At 42.5% G+C, this 19549-nt stretch overlaps 1 protein-coding gene across 2 annotated transcripts in view; it reads left to right on the forward strand.

The window, feature by feature from the left end:
• The window catches only part of Runx1t1 (RUNX1 partner transcriptional co-repressor 1), a 144690-nt gene that overhangs the window by 97292 nt on the left and 27849 nt on the right, over positions 1-19549 (forward strand). For both annotated transcript variants that reach the window (XM_038347418.1, XM_038347417.1), the window contains exons 6-8: positions 12810-13060; positions 17625-17710; positions 18397-18595. In XM_038347418.1, the coding sequence (XP_038203346.1) occupies positions 12810-13060; positions 17625-17710; positions 18397-18595 (536 nt within the window). The remainder of the gene's footprint in view (positions 1-12809; positions 13061-17624; positions 17711-18396; positions 18596-19549) is intronic.

Below are 19549 nucleotides of genomic sequence, written 5' to 3' on the forward strand. Positions count from 1 at the left end.
ATGCTTACCCTCCTGTGTTTGTGAAGTTGATGACCTTACATCATGAGGGATGTGAAAGCTGGCCTACATGCATTAGTCAGTGAACAGAGAACAGCAGCTATTTGATTGAAGCATTGCTATATGAAGTAAGAGAAAATTTATGGGACGCAAGATGAACTGAGTGGAAAGAGCAGCCAGGTGATAGAGCTAGCAGAACCCTTCCGCTGAAAAGAAATTGTTTACCATCCAGTGTTTATCCCATCAGGTACTCTGTTCTCAAGCCTGGAGTTCTAAGAAAGGGAAAGGGGAGCCCTCTCACGGCTAAACCCACAAGTTAATTGTTGGCTATGGCACACATAGGAAACTTCCACAGGCCTTAGTAAGCCATTTTTATGAATACTTCAGTCATAGGTATTCATAACATGAATAGGAAGTCTTAGCAGCACTTTGCTCAGTGTGAACTACGAAGATGCTTAAAATGAAACTATTCTAGAACTTACTCCTTTTGTACTTTCTTTACCCCCTCTCTTGATCTGTTTTCTTTCTCTGCATTTCAAACAGCTTTTAGATGTCAGACCCCTGGTACACTTGGTTTCTGCATTCCCAGGAGCTTAGGAGCCTTGAAGTTACCCTGCAACCTCTCTCTCTCTCTGACTGGAGGTTGCCCTTGAACACATTACTGGCTTTGCAAATCTGCATGATTACAAGCAAGCTATGTTGCCTGCACTGATTACCTACCCTGTTAAGCAGTTCTTTTGCTACACAATCCATTCTCTGGAAATAAGATGTCTCCCTCCTTTTCCCCCTCCCGTTCTCCATCCTCTTCCTTCTCTTCCTCTTTGTTTTGCAGAAGGGACTCAACGTGTAATTCAGGCTAGACTCGAATTCGCAGTAATCGTGTTCCAGCCTTCCAAATCCTTAGATGATTGGCATAGCTATCAAGCCCAACTTGACATAGTACTTAAGATTTATATGTTTTTATGTGTCTATATTATGTGTGCTTATATTTATATTTTGTAGGCCTTCCTTCATATTCCCCACCCACTATCTTCTACCTTCTCCTCCTCCTCTCAGTTTTAGATATTTTCTCTTCTTTTTTATTTGTGGCCAGCTGAATGTGATTATGGTCACTTTTGTTAGTATTAGTAGGGACTATTTAATTGAAGAGGAAGACTCACCAATGGCTCTACTCCTTAGTAACATGACCCTTCTTCTAGTTTCATTAACTGCTTGTAGCTTCTTAGGGAGGAGTAGAGCCTTCTTACTAAGGAGTAAGGAGTAAGTCCCTTTGTCACCTACCATAGTCTATTGATAAGTCTAGACTTATTAGGTAGCCTCTGCTACTGTGAGTTTATGGCTGCAACAGCCACATCACGCCCAGAAGCCAGCATTTCATGCCGCTTTCCCCATCTTGCTGTCCTTACATTCTTTCTTTCCCTTCTTCTGTGAATCCTCTCTGAGCCTTGGAAAGGGTGAGATCGATGTCCCCTTTAGGACTGAGTAATTGTTTAAGCCCTCAGAGTTTTAGGCTTCAAAAGGAGCGGTATAGTCTACGTATGGGCGTGTGTCAGGTGCGAAATGGCTCAAGGGTCCATGGTTTGCGTGTGCACTTTTTTGCCAATCCAAACACATTAATGTTGCAGGCAATGAATACTGCGTGTAGGTATTAAGATATTCCACCTTTCTGTGAAGACAAGTACTAAATTGTGTGAAAGAGAATTTGTTGCTAGGATGGTAAGGCAGGGGAAGGTTTAGATGTTTGTGATAAATATAAAGCTAGCATTCTTTTTCTGATGGTTCCCTGTGTGCACACGTATGTATCCAGACAGTGAGACTACCCTCTAGGAGTCTCCCATCTTATCCTGTCTTGATTATGTGGGGACAGTGGCTGTAGTCAGATTCCCTGTGAAGGTTCTTTGAATAGAACATTTCTTTCTCAAGCGGATGTGTCTTCTGGGATGGAGGGATGGCAAATAAGAGGGAGGGTAATGAGAATATGTTGTGTAAATACATTTGTGTCCTGTGGGAGTGTTATCAGAGTCAAAAAATATGGGTCTCTGCAGTATGATTTTGCATATATTTCCTGCCTCTTGTTTGCCTCTGCATTCCTTCTTCTCTGCTTATTTACTTGTATATCCTGCTCTACTGTATGAAATTTTATAGAGCACATAGCTGTCTGACAGCAGAGTTTCGTTGTTTCCATGAGTGTTTGGTTGGTGCATATGGTCTGACATGGATGAGCAGCCACGGTGAGATTTCAGAGTCTATTAAAGGGGCTCATTAAAAAGATCAATCTGTTTCTGTAATAACACTGGGAGCCATCAGTCACTGGGAGAGGGAAAAACTGACACCTGAGGAGAAAACACATTTTGGTAATTTGTTCATGGCATGTCTTGAACAAAAGAGCACTCTATATTTTGTTTACAACTTTCATGGGTTTAAATTCTGTGATGATTACCAAGCTAATGTGTTTCAGGGATGGACTTTGGCAAGCTTGACTTTCTTTTCACCCCTAAATTTATTTCCACTGGCTATGTTTCTTTTTTTCTTTAAACTATCATTGTTATTTTTTTATTACTTGAAACAGTGCCATGTACCAGGCCAGCCACAAACTGTTTGTGTAGCCAAGGAAGATGTGGAGCTCCCATCCTCCTGCCTCTACAGGTGCTAGGATTATAGGCACACACCACTGAGTGTGGCCAGTGTACCTGTCATTTACAGACAAGTTCACTCTCTAGGGAAATTTATGAAACAATTCCTTTGCTTGTTTCTATATAGAACAGTAAAATGCTTTACAGTGTCTTATAAAATTAGCTGGGGGAGAGTCCTTGAACTGGATTTCTAGATCTGTGGAAGAATGCTCTAGGGCCTAAAACAGACAGACAAATAAAAACACCCCAAAAACTCATTTTCATTTTAAAGTCATGCTTTTTCTCAAATTATTAGGGAAGGAGCATTTTGATTTGTAGGGAATGTTCATTCTCATTTCTTCTTTTCTTAAGACCGTCTTCTTTTGTCATTTTGTAATGGGTCATGCAGAAAGGGATGAGGTGCTTTTTTTATTGGCACAGTTACATATAATAGCCATGGAAGGGAAGTTAGTAAGCCAGCTCTGTTGGCTCATCAGGCCTGAATGCTAGCATGGGGAGTGAGAGGGAAAGAACAAGGAGTGCTTCATTTCCTGGACACTGCACAGTGAGTTAAAGTTAAGGCCTTGAAAAGACTCTGGTGCCACACTGGCTGTCATTGCCTTTCTCTTCCCCGAGCCTTGGTGTAGTGTGTGCCTGTTCTGCCTTGAGCATTGCGCTACCTCCTGTTATTCTGCTCTTCCTCAGAGAACTGCTCTCACTTACAAAAGCCAAGGAAATGATCTTTGCTTTTGAATGGGGTCCATTGCTTGTTTGCTTTCTCTTAATCCACTTGAAGGATTGCTCTTGGGTACCAGTTCTCTTAGTTCTTATCATCGTTTTTGATATAACTGCATTCCTCACATTAATACTCTCAGATTTTTAGTTTTGAGGTTGTAAAAGTGGATTAATGTTCACCCTCAACATTTCAAAAAGTGACTTGTTTGAATATTGAACTTACATAATTTGCCACCTATGAGGGATCTCATGGATGGACCAAGTCAACTGATTGAGGAAATTAGGCTTACAGAACTTGCCCAAAGTCAGAAAACTTCCTGATGGAGAACAAGTTGTATTTGTTTTGCTGAAATATTGCACTTGTACACAATATATTTGAAAGTTCAGAATTTAAACAAGGGAAGGGAAGCTCAATTAAGAATTGGATTTTTTCCCCTCATTCGTTAACTCATTTCTTTTCTGTAATTGCAGAAGCAGGTAAATGCCATAGTATAATGTTCTAGGGGTTTTAAAGTCTTTTTTAATGATAGAAAAATCCACAATGATCCCAGTTTCCTGGCTTAATGAGTTAGTAAATGCTGAAGGCTAGAGATCAAAAAGCTGTCATTTTGAAAGTGTGTTAGTTGAACGTATAAGGTTTGGTACTACCTTACTCACCAGCTGAACTGTGCATGTTCATTTCTCCTGAATAAAATGAATGAGGGTTCAGTCTTCTCCATTTTCTAAAAAAATGTAGGTGTACATTAGAGAAAAAGTATATGATTAATCAACTCTAAATAAGAACTAAATCTTTATGATCAACTGATTTAACATCCCATGAAAAAGTAATTTTTATCATACAGTCATATTTTTCATGTCTTATTTATGCATTTCTTTATTTCAATAAGTATTCAACAGTCTCTTTATTAATTATTTTCTTAGTCACATCAGTTATGAAGTCTTCTTGTGAAATTAGCATTGACCGAGGAAGACAATGTAATTGCAGAGGCCTTTCCACCACTATGAATTCTACCTTCAATTTAAGTAGCCTTCCTTCTTGCCACTCCTGTAGGTTCCAGCTGTCCCAAATTCTCCTGATGCTTAGCTTCACATTCTCATTGATGGTGTCTGCTCTCATTCCTGCATCCTGTATGTCTGACTCTGCTCATGTCTCACGGTCTGACTCAGTATCTGTTATGTGAATGAAGGGTTCCTAGTTACATTTCTGTAGTTATGGCTACTACTTACTGGGGTCTTTAAGATGTGCCAGGCCCCGGACCAAATAATCCAGCCACTAACCTACAGTGTTATGCATGGATCCAGGGAGGTTGGCTGCAATGTTTGAGGTCACATGGCTTACAAGAGGGCTGCTAAGCCTAGGTTCTCCAACCTCAACACCTATGTTCTCAAAGCTGTCATTCTCTAGCAATGGCCTCTAGTTCCACAACTGGAGAACTCGGTGCCTTGAGAAACTTGTTGAAAGTCAGATATATATTCTTTATTCTTTCCTCTAGTCCTCCCAGCAGGTCTAAGATCAACCACTCTTTGTTTTGCACATGGAAACACTGAATTTCTTAGAAAGTTAAGCCTCCTGTGTGCATACGGCCAGCGACTAGCAGAGCTAAAGGCTGGAGCCAAGTCTCTGTAATTCAAAACTGCTGCTCTTTTGAGCATACATTCTTAGAAACCTTTCTCTCTGACATCTCTTAGCAGTTATCCTGTTCCTCTGGACCTTTTTGTTCACAGAGCCAGCATGAGCGAGTAGGATCCCAGAGCTCTAGTAGTATAATTCTTTTTTTTTCCTTTTTTTAAATTCTTTATTTTTTTATAAAAAATTTCCATCTCCTCCCCTCCTCCTCCCCCTTCTCTCCCCTCCCTTCCACCCATACCCCCATTCCCTCCCTCTCCAAGCCAAAGAGCCATCAGGGTTCCCTTCACTACCTTAAGTCCAAGGTCCTCCCAGCTCCCCCTAATTCCAGGAAGGTGAGCCACCAAACTGACAAGGCTCACAGTGAGCCCGTCCATGCTGTAGAGTTCACGCCCATCGCCGTTGTTGTCCTTGGTTTCTTAGTCCTTCTCCACCGTCAGCCACATTCAGAGAGTCCGGTTTGGTCCCCTGTTCCCTCAGTCCCATTCCAACTGGAGTTGGTGATCTCCCGTTAGATCCGTCCCACCGTCTCAATGGGTAAACGCACCCCTCACAGTCCTGACTTCTTTGCTCATGATCTCCCTCCTTATGCTCCTCATCAGGACCTTGGGAGCTCAGTCTGGTGCTCCTATGTGGGGCTCTGTCATTTTCTCCATCCAACACCAGGTGAAGGTTCTATGGTGATATGCAAGATATTCATGAGTATGGCAATAGGATCTGGACCTTTCTGGCACCCTCTCCTCAGCTGCCCAAGGAACTAGCTGGGGGCGTCTTCCTGGATACCTGGGAACCCCTCTAGAGTCAAGTCTCTGCTAACCCTAGAATGGCTCCCTTAATTTAATAAATGATTTAAGCCGGGCGGTGGTGGCGCACGCCTTTAATCCCAGCACTCGGGAGGCAGAGGCAGGCAGATCTCTGTGAGTTCGAGACCAGCCTGGTCTACAAGAGCTAGCTCCAGGACAGGCTCTAAAGCTGCAGAGAAACCCTGTCTCGAAAAACCAAAAAAAAAAAAAAAAAAAAAAAAAAAAAAAAAAAAAAAAAAAAAAAAAAAAAAAAAAAAAAAAAAAAAAAAAAAAGAAATGATTTAATAAAGAATTTACTCCTCCCAGGAAGGGTAGTACATAACTATAATTTCAGCATTCATTGGTCTAAGACAGGAGGCTCTCAACATTGAGGTCTTCCTGGACTTCATAGTAAGAGTGTTCCACATTCAACTAGGTGTATAGCTTAGTGAAAGAGGATAGAGTACTTTGCCAATGATGTGAGCAGTTTCCTAGTTCAGTCTCCATAAAACATAGACAGGCACACGCACGCACGCACGCACGCACGCACGCACGCACGCGCGCGCATGCGCATTTGCATGCAGAATTTCACTTCAGTGACAAGTTGTGATCTCATGGAGTAATCTTCCATTAAGATCAAGTTTGCAGCAGATGGGAACAAATATAGAGAGCTACAACCACACATTACACAGGAGAGAGAGACCTTATACAGTCTTAAATGGGATGTCTCCATCCAATCCGTCCCCTCAGAGCTGAGAGAACCCTGCAGAAAAGGGTCATGGGGGGGACACTGGGCGAACAAGGCTCTCTGAACCTACTGAGATAAGCTCCTATGAACTCACAGAGACAGACACAGCAAGCACAGGGTGTACAAGGGTCTTATGCATGGGTCTTCACCAGATCCCCTGAATACACATTATAGCTTTCAGTTTAGTTTTTTTATGGAACTCCTGAGTGTATGAACAAGCGGGTCTCCTTGTGCCTTCTGTTGGGCTCTTTTCCTTCTGGTGGTTTGTCTTGTCCAACTTCAGTGTGATTGTTTTTGTCTTATCTTAACCATGTTTTATCTTGTTAGGCTTTGTTATAACTTAGAAGGCTGTTCTTTTCTAATGAGAGACAGAAATGTGGGAGGGAAGGGGAGAAGGGACTGGAAGGGACTAGAGGGAGGGGAAACTGTAATCAGGATATGTAGCAGGAGAAAAAAAATCTATTTTCAATAAAGGGAAAAAAGATCAAGTCTTGTCTTTGCATTTTCATTGAAACTTGGAGTGGCTTATTATATATACACTAATACCTAAAACAAAAATACAAAGGAAATAATCCCCTCTCACTTAAGCAATAATTCAAGCTAACATTCCTAGTTATTTTCATTAGTATATAAAATTGCCTCTTTCCCCAATAATCTTTAATTGTTTATTTTTTTAGTAGATGTATCTTTGAAATACATGAGTGAATATAGCTATGAATGGCCCAGGCAAGAACCAAATGCAGAGATTGACTCAATGGCCAGGAGGAACTGGAGGGCTCTGTCTAGAATATACAACAAGGTAGAAAGCTTTGTAGGCAGCAAGAGAAAACACAGGATGTTTCCGCAGTGGCAGGGATGAGAAGATGCAAAGGGGACAGTCAGTGACACTCGTGACTGTTGAACAGATGGTCCGTGTCAGGAGGTGTGCGAGGAAGCAATTCCTTCCTCCCACTTGGGGAAGGAAGGCCCAGGTGGCTCCCTGAACCTGGATGCTAACATCTTTGAAGGTCCAGGCGTTTTTGTGTGTGTGAAACAGCAGACATCCACCTGCCTTGCGTATCTCCTGAAGACGGTTGTGTGTGTTGCCAGAACATGTCTCCCTTGGGCAGCTGTGGCAGTAGGGAGATTAAAGGTGCTTTTCTCCATCTGGCCTGCTAGTGTCGGTTCTGTGGCATTCTGATATCTATTTCTTTCTCCCGCATCATCCAAATCTCCCCTTGCATGCAGATCGATAGCAAAAGCACAGAAACCACAGAATTTTATGAAGAATTAGCTGTGATTTTCTTTTTAAAGAGGCAGGAAGATTTATTCTTTTGTTTGTTTCAGATACACATCAAGAAAAAAATGTATGATGTGGAATTCTTATTTAAAGCCGTCCATTTCGGAAGCATTTACGAAGGGGTTTCTTGTCCAGTTATGCTTTGAGAATGGTTTTCCCCATTTGAGTCAAGGTGCAGCCGTGCTATGGAAATCTTGACAAATAGCAGATGTCGGAAGAGGGAAGATAGGTTTGATATCAAGTTATTAATGCCCTTAATCTTTTCTTTAATAGATTTCTTCCTGCTAAAAATTGAGATATAGACATAGAAGGTTTAAGAAAAAAAATCATGTAAGTTTTTGTGCCTGACAGGATTTCAGATCAGTGTTTCCTCCTAGCCCATCTCCTACTGACAGTCCAGGGTTGAATGTAGCTGTGGAGACAAGCAGCAGACAAGTTGTGGGTACAGCCCCGACTGTGCTTAGATGCTGGCTCGATGGGACAATGGTTAGACAGAATGGAGAGTCCGAGAGGATGGCCAGAGGTGTACTAGGGACCATCAGCACCGGCTGGGTCTAAGGAAGGCATGGGCTGAGTTCTAGTGATGGTATATGAGGTGAGGAAGGAAATGAGAGGAGGGGAGGGCAGGATGAGTCCACTCAGTCTGAAATGCTTCGTGAACCCAAGTAAGTGGACATCTAAGGCCTTGAGGAAGGAAGATGTTTATATTCATCTGTTATGGAGCCAGGTTTAGAATTGCAATTGCTGCTTCTTTTTGAGACAGGGTCTTACTCTGCAGCTTAGACTGGCTTCCAACAGGCAATCCTTCCTGTGTCAGTTTTCTAAGTTCTGGGGTCATAGGTGTGCCCTGCCACACTGTGCAGAGTGTGCCCCACCACACTGTGTTAGTATCCCCCATTTCCTGAGTGCTGGGGTCATAGGTGTGCCCCACAACACTGTGCAGGGTGTGCCCCCCACACTTCTGCGAGTATCCCCCCATTCTATGGTTTCTTAGGCACTGCCTATCCCCAAGCAAATCTTCTAGGGGATTTTCCCGATGTGAAAGATAAATCTAGAGAGAGGAAAGAGCCTATGCCCACTCCCATCATCCCTGTCACCTCCTCTTCGTGATGGTTTATCTCCTTTGTTTGCCATCTTCCTGGATGCTGCAGCCTGTCGTACACTGCAGAGGGATTACCAGTGCATACTGTCCATCATGGCTTGATAAATGTTTCATGTAGGCATTTAAGATTTATTTTATTATTTTTTAGTTATGTATATATTTATGGATCTGTTCGCATGCCATGTGCCCAAGACATCACATCTGGAGTTACAGGTGGTTGTGAGCTGCTTAACATAGGTGCTAGGAATCAAATTCGAATCTGCTGCAAGAAGAGTGTGCTCTTACTCACCGAGCCATCTCTCCAGCCCCACATGCAGACTTTATTTATGGTTTTTTTTTTTTTTTTTCCAAGCATCAGTTGATAGTTTCTGTGACTGAGGAACTAAAAACAAAATTATAACTGCCGTGTGGTAAAAGAACATTATTTAGCCTTTTTTGTTATTTCCCTGTTATTTTTCATGATGGTCTCATTTTACTGAGCAGGAGTCTGAGGACAGAAAAATTGAGGAACTCAAAGCCATGGTGATGAGTCAGCAGGGTCTTGCAAGTAGAATGAACTACATGTTGAACGACGAGCAGCCATTCAGATAACAGCTTCTGGTTGGGGAAAGTAGCATTCTGAGGTAGATTCTCGAAGTTAAAAGTGTCTTGCATGTAGCCCAGAGACGTGTTGTGGGGACTTCTTTGTAGATACGGGTTATTTCAAGAGGAAGGCTGTTTGGGGACAATGAAAAGGTATTTAATTTTGCCTAATACACTTTGAAAAGGGCAACAAATAAAAATGCAAATACGGAATTTACCTAAGCAAATGAGGTATAGATAGCTATTGGCATTTCTAAGACAGAGAGACAAATGGCGATTAAGTTGTTTTAGTTACTACTCTGCACACACGTCTTGTGAGTAGGGTGGGCTTTATGACTTGACAGGGATGGCCCGAGGAAGCTTCCTCACTCTGTGAACTAGAACGACCCTCAGTGAGATGTGCTTATCACTCCAGCGGGTCTCAGCTTGAGAGGGGACTCAGTCTCGAGCGCAGGAGCCTTAAAGCGAGAGGACGAACTCAAGACCTAGCTGCACTTATGTTTCGGGGCTTGGAAATGGACTTTGTCTCAGGGAATTGGGTAGTTGGAGTAAAAGCCCTGATCAGAGGCTCCTTGAGGAGTGGAGAGGGATAGCAAATCTATCCACCTGAGAACTGGCAGGATTCTCCCAGTGTTTTGTGTTGTTGTTGATGTCACTGAAATAAGGAGAAGCAGAATCTATAAGCTGTACTTGTGTAACAGAGATGTGTCAGAGACATTTTGATGTGTAGATGTTGTGAGGCTGCTTAATGGTACTTAGAGTAGATTTCACACACACACACACACACACACACACACACACACAACTACAAATAGTACATTCTGTAACACAGTGGAGAACTTGACACAAGATGCTGGGTTACACACTTGAGCCACCACGCCTGGCTGCTTTAGTCTGTATAGTAATGCCATTGGCCATGTTCAAATATTACAACAGAGGCATTAGACTTCAGGGTTTCCAAGCCAAAAGGGACCTCAGCTGTCATCTAGTCCAGTGGTTTTCAAACTTGATTTTTAGCAGCAGATTTTTCTCTTCTTTAAAAATGAGATGTTAGGCAGAACTTTGTTTTATCAGACAGGTAAGAAGGATCAGTAGGTTTTGCTGGCCCTTTAAATCCTGTTTGGCAGGGCAACCATTTCTTCATTGCCTACAGAATCTCATGTGCACATCAGGGGTCCAAGTTTGAAAACCACTGATCTAGTCCAACCCTTTCATTTTACAGATGAGCAAACTGAGGTCCAAAGAGGTTAAGTGACTTGTCCAAGGTCACACAGCTAGTCCTGGAAGAGCCAGGACTAGCTCTCAGGTCTCTTGACTTCCAGTCCCGTGCTCTTTCCACTACACCACAGTACAGTAAGGTAGGTGCCGGGTCAGCGTTGCATTCATGGCTCGCTGTGGTCTTCCCTGCTTTCCGACTGATGTATGCTCGTAATATGTGCTGAATGCCAAACTGTATTGTTCAAAAAAAATGTATAGGATGTGAAAGTGCACATTAGAATCATGGAGACAGACACAATCAATCAATATCTAAAATGTTTCTTTCCACTTTAAAAAAATTCTTTAGGTAATGTCTGAGCTATAAGGGATACTTCAGTCTGATTCCAGGGATCAATATGTATGGAGTCAGTATGTTAAGTGCAGACATATGCTCAATGGGAGTGGCATTGAGATTTGGCCACCATTCCCATGGTGGTCCTGCACTGCTGTCATTTCCAATGTGGGCCAAGTCTCCTGTCTCCTTTAACTTGTAGTGGGCACATACTCATTTCTCTTTAAACTCAGCAGACCTTCCCTCTGTTTTTTGGGTGCTTGCACTTTTGGCCTCTAACCCCTTTACCTTTCCCTGGCTGATGTGTGATTGTCACCAGGATTCGATCCTTCAGGAAGAGATGGGAAGTAAGGGCCTTGTAGAGTTCGGTTGCCTCTGGTTGTCTACACCCATTGATCCAGTTTTCCCTCCACGGTTCCTTTGCTATAATCAGACAAGGACTACCACCAATGGCAGGAAAGAAGGAAAACTGTCCCATGGGTTCCATAGCTATGTGTCTTCTTAAAACTGAAAGCACACATGGAACTCGGCAGCCTATGTGAATCGGTAAGATTCTTATAGGGTGACTTTCCTAGGAGAAATAGATGCTTCCAGACAAAATCAGATGCAATTTGATCCTTTTTTACTGAGTTTATCAGGTTAGTTTCTAAGAAGTGGAGATTTATTCAGCAAGAACCTATTTTGTTAGTCATATTGTGTCTGTAACCCCAGGAAGAGTGATCCAGTATCTGACTTCATTTAGGAAATGCGTTTCTCTTGTCTGTCACGTTCACAATGAGGTGTTCCTCTGCTGTTTCTAGACCCTGAGGCCCCAGGCAGGACACACAAACTCTATAAGGTTGAACTTACTCAAGTTTAAAATCAAGTAGGTGCAAGAGCTGAGTGGTAGAGAATTTGCATGTTTATTCCTTGGGTTCGCCCCCCAACACCACTCCCCACTTCTAAAATGAGAAGAAAAAAGAGACCTAGATGCTTCTTTTAGCCTCCGCTATCTGTGTAACTGTTGGCTGAAGTTCATGTTGGGCTTCTGGACTTCACTGTATGAGTTCATTTGGATCATTTCATGCAAGAAGAACAAGGAAACATTTTCTATCTTTGAGATCAAATTCTGTAACCTTTAGTCCCTGGTGGCCATTGAGCCCCTGAAATGTGGCTACCGGAAATTGACTTTTTCAAGCTTTATTTAAGTTGAATTGACTTACATTTTATACTACCATTTGCAACAACTCAGCTCTCAGGTGCTCTTGGGGACAAAAGCCAGAGCCAGGTGGAATAGGTTGGTACACATTGTTCATCTCCATGGCGATGATGCTTTGCTCTGGTAAAATATCATTGACTATTAGGTGGTTTCTCTGAGTTTTTTTGAGACAGGGTTTCTATATGTAGCCCGGGCTGGCCTTGAACTTTCAGTCCTCCTTAGCCTTTCTGGGGCTGGATTATAGGTGGGAACCAGCTTTGCAGCAGCTACTAGGGTAGCTTGCTAGGAACTAAGCACTACTCATGCCGTTTGTAGAAGGAGACTGGGTTTCCGCCTATTCATGGCTTAACCACATGAACTGTAGCTGCGAAGGTGTTTGCTGATCTGATAACAAATGTGGAATTTTCTGCTCTTAGCCTGGTGATCCTCTCAGGTGAACAGGGGTTCGAGTGAACCCCTGTAGAGTTTCTGGGAAGCTTTGCTTTGGGTCTTGCTGGCCAGTGAAGACGTGTTCTGTTGGATATCAAAAGCTCAAGTTGGAGTGTCTGAACGATGTTGACTCCTTTATGAAACAAAACTCTTTTTCTTCCCTCCTCAGAACCAAAGAAAATGGCTTTGACAGAGAGCCTTTGCACTCAGAACATCCAAGCAAGCGAGCATGCACTATTAGCCCAGGCCAGCGGTACAGTCCAAATAATGGCTTATCCTACCAGCCAAATGGCCTGCCTCACCCCACCCCACCTCCACCTCAGCACTACCGTTTGGATGATATGGCCATTGCCCACCACTACAGGGACTCCTATCGACACCCCAGCCACAGGGACCTCAGGGACAGAACTAGACCTATGGGTAAGCCTGGAGGATCTCTTTTCTTCTTCGGGGATTGGATATTTGCAAATTTATGCCATTATTTCTTAACTGAGTTTGAACATGTAACCTGATAGAGCTGAACACCTCTCTTTATGTTGTCTCCTTTGTGAAAAACTCTATGAATATGCTGTGCCTTTTCTTTACTCACTTGGATTTTAATTAATTAATTAGTTATTTGAGACAGTGACTTGTTGTATAAACCAGGCTGGCCTCAAACTTGCAATCCCTCTGCCTCCTGAGTGTTGGGATTCTAGGCATGCAATACTGTCCTGGGCATCATTCCCATGCTCTAAGAGAACAGGTTAATTTTTGGTTTTGGAAGATGGCACCAAATATAATATAAGCCATCAATTCTAGTTTTGATTCTCAAGATGGGTTTTCCTTGAATTCTTCCTTAATATACGAGGTTTCGTATATGATCCGGTCACAGATATTTTTTATAAATTATTTTCTTTCACTGAAATTGTCTGTCCAAGTTGATTTTTACATTTTCTTTCTCCATACTACTCCATATTTCCTAAGTATCCTATGGCATGTTGTCTGTGGCCTAACTGGACAGGTATTCCTTGAGGAATACTTTGGTAGATTATTTAAGAATGCAAGCAATAGCAGTTAGTGTCAAGTTTACATCAAATATCAGAAAGTGGAAGGAGTGGCTTCGGGTAAATATAGATTCTATTTGCATGGGTCCATGTCTTGTTTTCACAAATTACTGGAAGCGAGGGTTTTAGGAGACATTACCTTGTGAAGAACGGCGGTGGCAGGATGAACGGCGCAAGCTGTGACTGTAGCTGTGGTTTGGGGTGGGGGCATTGAGCGGCTAGTGAGCATGCTGTTCTTGGGGGGCACTTTTAGCTCCTAATTTTTGCTGAGCCCTGCTGGGAGCAGCAATACACTGCCCTTCTTTTTGGATCTCACACGTGAGACAGCATCCTTGACTACAAAACCAGTTCTTAGGACTTCCGGTCCCCACAACAGCGATGTTCACATTTATGTAGCACGTCAGACAAATGGCACAGCATGCCATTTGTGCTTTCTTAGTAGCCAACTGATGTTCAAGCAGGTAATACTTCTAAAATCTCTTAGATTTTAAAATCTTCAGAGATTTTAGAAGTAGCCATATTATTTTCGTCTGGACTGATACTCGGACCTATGTATCAGCTGTGGTAGCAACCCCCTTCTTTGCAAACATTTTACTATTTATTCATGACCATAATGCCTGAAAACCTTAACTGCTCATTTCTATTTTTTTTTTTTTATTTTTATTTTGAGACACAGTCTCTCTACATAGTCCTGGCAACTCTGAAACTAACCACGTAGACCAGACCGGCCTCAATGTCACAAAGATCTACCTGCCTCGTCCCCTCACCAGTGATAGGGCTAAAGATGTTCACCACCAGGCCCAGCCATAAGTTTTCATCTGTAAATAGCAGTGTCGTCTCCTGGCCACTGTGAAACTAGCTTAAGAGATGTCTAGTTGTGGGCCTAGAAATGGCTCTTCCTTTGGTGGAGTATTAGTCACTGTGTCCCACTGAGTCGCCAGCATAGAATTTACTATGCTTATGTGCACTGATTGTGCTTTCATGCGGTACTGTGAGATGTTTCCTTGTCTGCATCCACTGGTTTTATGCACTTTTGTCTAGACCACACGCCTCACCTTTTAGTTATACTAGCTTATAAACCTAATAGCGCTAATCTCTATAAATATGTACAACTACTTAACCATCCCTAAAGTCGGGTAGAGTTCAGTGTGTGTTAATATAAAATAAAATCTGTATGACAAACACATTGTGCTGTTACATCAAGCTGCCGTTTTGAGGGTAGAAAGATCTTCATAAAGGTGTGGCGTATAAATGCCTCTCCCATGAGGGGACTTAGACTCGCGAGAAAAGCTCAGTGAAATCACTTGGTAAGCAGCATTAGTTTGTCATCAAGCTTAAAATCTGGGCCCATTTATTCAGAATTTTCTGAAGTTCAGAACCAATTACGTCTCAACCCTAGTGCTAAGTATCTGTATCAGAAAGAATAAAACCATGAGAGGTTGAGGGCTTCCGTGTGTGAAACGGAGATACTGACAAACACAAACTTTCATTTTCTTAATTTTTTTTCCTTTTCTTATTCAGTCAGACCAAAAAAAAAAAAAAAATGACCTTACACCTCGAATTCATTGAGCCAGTCCTGTGTCTTTACCAAAGAGAATCAAACACGTTTTCTACAGTTACTGTTATTCATTTTTAAAGAGATGAAGTCCAGCACTGTTCTGCAAATGCTGGGCTGCCACCAACCACAAACATCCTATGCCTCCTTAATTTGTCCTGGGCGTTAAGAGTGTGGATCAGTAGTGACTTAGTGGACTGAAGCCTTGACATATTTATGACTTCTATAATTCTCGATTTTTACAGGCAAATATCTAGATGCCACTGTTGTGAGTGCCCCTGTCACATTTATATTCTTATCACTCCCTAGTTGTTCTCTGGGATGACTAATTTTAACATTAGTGTTTTCCCCCTAAAAACACAGGCAACAAATAAGTCAACAAAAGTTACATATTTGCAAACATTTCAACTTGAAGTAATCACAACAAACAGAGCAATAACTAAACACTACTTTCTCTCGGGTTCCTTTTCTGGTATTGCAAGTCAGCAGAGCGTACGTGCAGTTTGCCTTTTTTACCAATAGGTGGCATTGACAATTTTAAGTTTTAAATTCTATCTCTGAATATTTTCTAATTGGACAGAAATAATGCAAAACATTTTATGCTTGGCATTTTTTTTAATCCTAAGAAAGAACTGTCATGAATTTGTTTAATCCAATCAGCCATTAGACACACGTATATTCATGAATGAAAACAGCCTCGTGATATTCATTCTGCTTTTTCCCCTCTAACTGAGCTCAGAGAAAGATTTCTAAGCACTCTTGTTTCACAGTGAGCAGAGCCCAGTGCCTTCTCTGTCTAGTGTCCTTTGGTGCACACAGACGGCCCTCCAATAAGGGACCTTCACGTCTAGAAGCCTCAGACTTGCCAGCCCTGGTTCTCTGTTTAGAGTAACAGTGTGTCGAGTGGGAGCCCACTGTAGAGACTCAGCCACTTAAAGTGGAAAGTGAGGCCTTGGACTAATTCCCTTTCCTTGACAGAATGTAAAGGGCTTCGTCCATGGCGATGCTGTAAGACGACCCCTGACCTGACCCTTCTGCCCTGTCAGTGAGATACATAGTCTTTGTGTTCCTGTGAGCATCTTAGCTAACATCTCATCCTTAGTGTTGGTGGTGAGCCAGGAGTAATGGTTCACATCTGTTATGGCAGCACTTGGCGGGCTGAGTCTGGTTGATTGGCCATGAACTCTAGGCCAGTTTGGGCCTAGAGTGAGAAGTGCTCCCTTGGTGAACGTGTCCATGCTGTGCACCCATGGATGTAGAGTATAGAGGTGAGCCTGCCTTGTGTTTGTGTGCACCCATGGGTGTAGAGTATAGAGATGAGCGCTAGGTCTCTTTCTAGGTCCCCGCCTAACTTATTTTTGGGCAGAGGGTCTTTCACTGAAGCTAAAGCTCACTGATTGGTCTAGACTAGCTGGCCAGTGAACTCTAGGAATCCTACTATCTCCACCTCCCCAGGAACTGGGATTATAGACACGTCCTGGTTTTTCATATGGGACGGAAGATCTAAATTCAAGTCCTCTTGTTTATATGGCAACTATATTCATTGACTATATGTCATTGACTGAGGCCTCTTTCCAGCCCACATTACTTTTTCATAGTAACAGTGATGCAAAAGGCCAAATACACATGATCTATGTGTTAGGATTTTCAATTTCTTGCCTTGAAAATTTATAGATTATTTTATATCTTGCATGTTGGTTTTTTTTTCCCCATAAAGACTGTGGTGTGGTGCTATGAACAGTGGCTTATGCCTAAATTCACAAGACTTTGTAGACTGAAGTAGAAATATGGAGCGCTTAAGGCCTGCCTAGGCTTCAAAGTAAGTTCTAGGCCAGTCTGCTCTTCATGGTGAGACCTGTCTCCAATAACAAACAAAACCAAGTCACTGAAAAGAAAGGTCTGGTTTCCTCTTACTTTTTGTATTTTGCTAAGTTGATCATTTGTAGCATACGCATAATAAGATACACATAGTAAGATTGTATTCACCTGTAACTGTGCTGCAACACGAAGTTCTTACCATGCTTCTGTTGAGAACGTATAGCCCAGCCCACTTAAAATAAGCTACACTGTCCTGATTCTTAATGCACTGTAACCACATTCAATACTGTACTGATGGTTGATTGATTGCTGGGCATTGAACCCAGGGTCTCATAATGCTAAATATAGATTCTAACTCCGACCTGCCTTGTTATTGCAAATACAAGAGTCCCCGTGTTCTGTAGAGTTCAGGCATGCTATGTGGATGACCAGCTCTCAGCTGCACGTCTCCTATCAAAGTCCTCACGTGTTCACATGTTGTGGTTGTTGCTGTGTGCAGATTGCAGATACTGTTGACTGTGTTCTGGAGGCTTTAGGGGGAATTAAGCCTTCTTCTCCACATTTGTAGGGTTACATGGCACACGTCAAGAAGAAATGATTGACCACAGACTAACAGATAGAGAATGGGCAGAAGAATGGAAACATCTTGATCATGTAAGAACCCAGTCATCTCTTGTACTAAACTGTTTTTACAAGGAAGGGAAGGGAGCTTTGAAGGTATTGTATGTTATATTATTGGGAAAAATGAGTGTGAATATTTGAAGTTGGACATAGGTCTGGTTTCTAAATTGATGTGAAAGCTGCTTAAGAAAAATATTAGCTCATGGAAGAGCACAGATGAGCAGGCCACTGCTTTATTGGGAAAGGGTGACTTAGGTTATAGCCCAGTGTGCTCTGTATGTGGAAAGATAGATTTACTGTTGGGCGAGTATCTGTCATGATCCCATCCATACCTCTTCTTCCCCCCCCCCCTCAATTCTGGTGAATCTGATCAGTTATTGAGTCTGGATTTCAAATCTTTCCATCTTACATTAAAGTCTCCAGGAAGAATATAGTCTGTTTCATTGGCTTGAAACTGTACTTCATTACTCATTCTTCTTTCTTTCTTTCTTTCTTTCTTTCTTTCTTTCTTTCTTTCTTTCTTCCTTTCTTCTTTCCTTCCTTCCTTCCTTCCTTCCTTTCTTTCCTTCCTTTCTTCCTTGGTTCCTTCCTTCCTTCCTTCCTTCCTTCCTTCCTTCCCTTCCCTTCCCTTCCCCTTCCTTCCTTCCTTCCTTCCTTCCTTCCTTCCTTTCACTTGTGGTGATGTGTGTAACCTTCTTTCCCCTCTGTTCCTTACGTAGCTGTTGAACTGCATCATGGACATGGTGGAAAAGACGAGACGATCCCTCACCGTTCTGCGGCGGTGTCAGGAAGCAGACCGGGAGGAGCTGAATTACTGGATCCGGCGCTACAGCGATGCTGAGGATGTGAAGAAGGGCAGCGGCAGCAGCAGCCACTCCAGGCAGCAGAGCCCCGTCAACCCAGACCCTGTTGTGCTAGGTACTTCTATTTTGTTTCTCGATTCAGTACTTGATCTCCCATTTCATATCCTGTTCATAATGACTCTGTTTTGTAACGCGTTTCTGAAAGTAAGGAGTGCTGAGGGAATTTACGGACAGTGAACATTTGCTGTGTCCTCCACAACAGGGAGAGAAGGCAGACTAGTATGCTAGGAAACGGTGATCAAATGCAAACTTTTTTCCAGATAAATACACTGGGCTTATGGCAGAGTTTCAGAGTTAAACCACACTGTGTCCTCCCTCATTAGATAGCTGTTGGAAAGGATTTTGCCTCAAATTTGTTGACATAAAAGCTCAACCATGTGTCTGAGGGGCCAACATTTCTAACAAGGTTTCTATGGTACTCTTGAAAAGACTATGCTTTGGGAATAGTATGTGTGAGTGCATGTGCCTCTGTGTGTGTGTGTGTGTGTGTGTGTGTGTGTGTGTGTGTGTGTGTGTGTGTGCCTCTGTGTGTGTGTGTGTTCACGTGCCTCTCTCTCTCTGTGTGTGTGTGTGTGTGTGTGTGTGTGTGTGTATTCAGTGCTTGTGGAGGTCAGAAGAGGATATCCATTCCTTTGGAACTGGAGGTGTTGGTGGTTTTAAGTTGTCTGATGTAGATGCTAAACTCAGACCCTCTGGAACAGCAGTGCATGCTCTTAACTGCTGAGCTAGCTCTTCAGCACCTTTTCTAAGTTTTCACTAAGACCTAGCTTTGAAGACAGTCTTGTTCTGTTGCTGTCTCCTCAAACAAACAGAAGCCAATTTCCCCAAAGCCCCTTCGGATGGGAGACAAGAATGCTATACGGTGTGCTTACGCCGCACGAAAACTAACGATTGAAAACGTAGCACTTCTGTTATTTATCTTCATTTGAATTGTTTACTTTCGATTAAATTATTTATAGTTATATAATGGAACTGTGTTATGACTACATAAAACTATATTTAGTGTTGA

The sequence above is a fragment of the Arvicola amphibius genome, chromosome 11 (genome assembly GCF_903992535.2).
Source record: "Arvicola amphibius chromosome 11, mArvAmp1.2, whole genome shotgun sequence".
In the NCBI taxonomy this organism is placed as follows: domain Eukaryota; kingdom Metazoa; phylum Chordata; class Mammalia; order Rodentia; family Cricetidae; genus Arvicola; species Arvicola amphibius.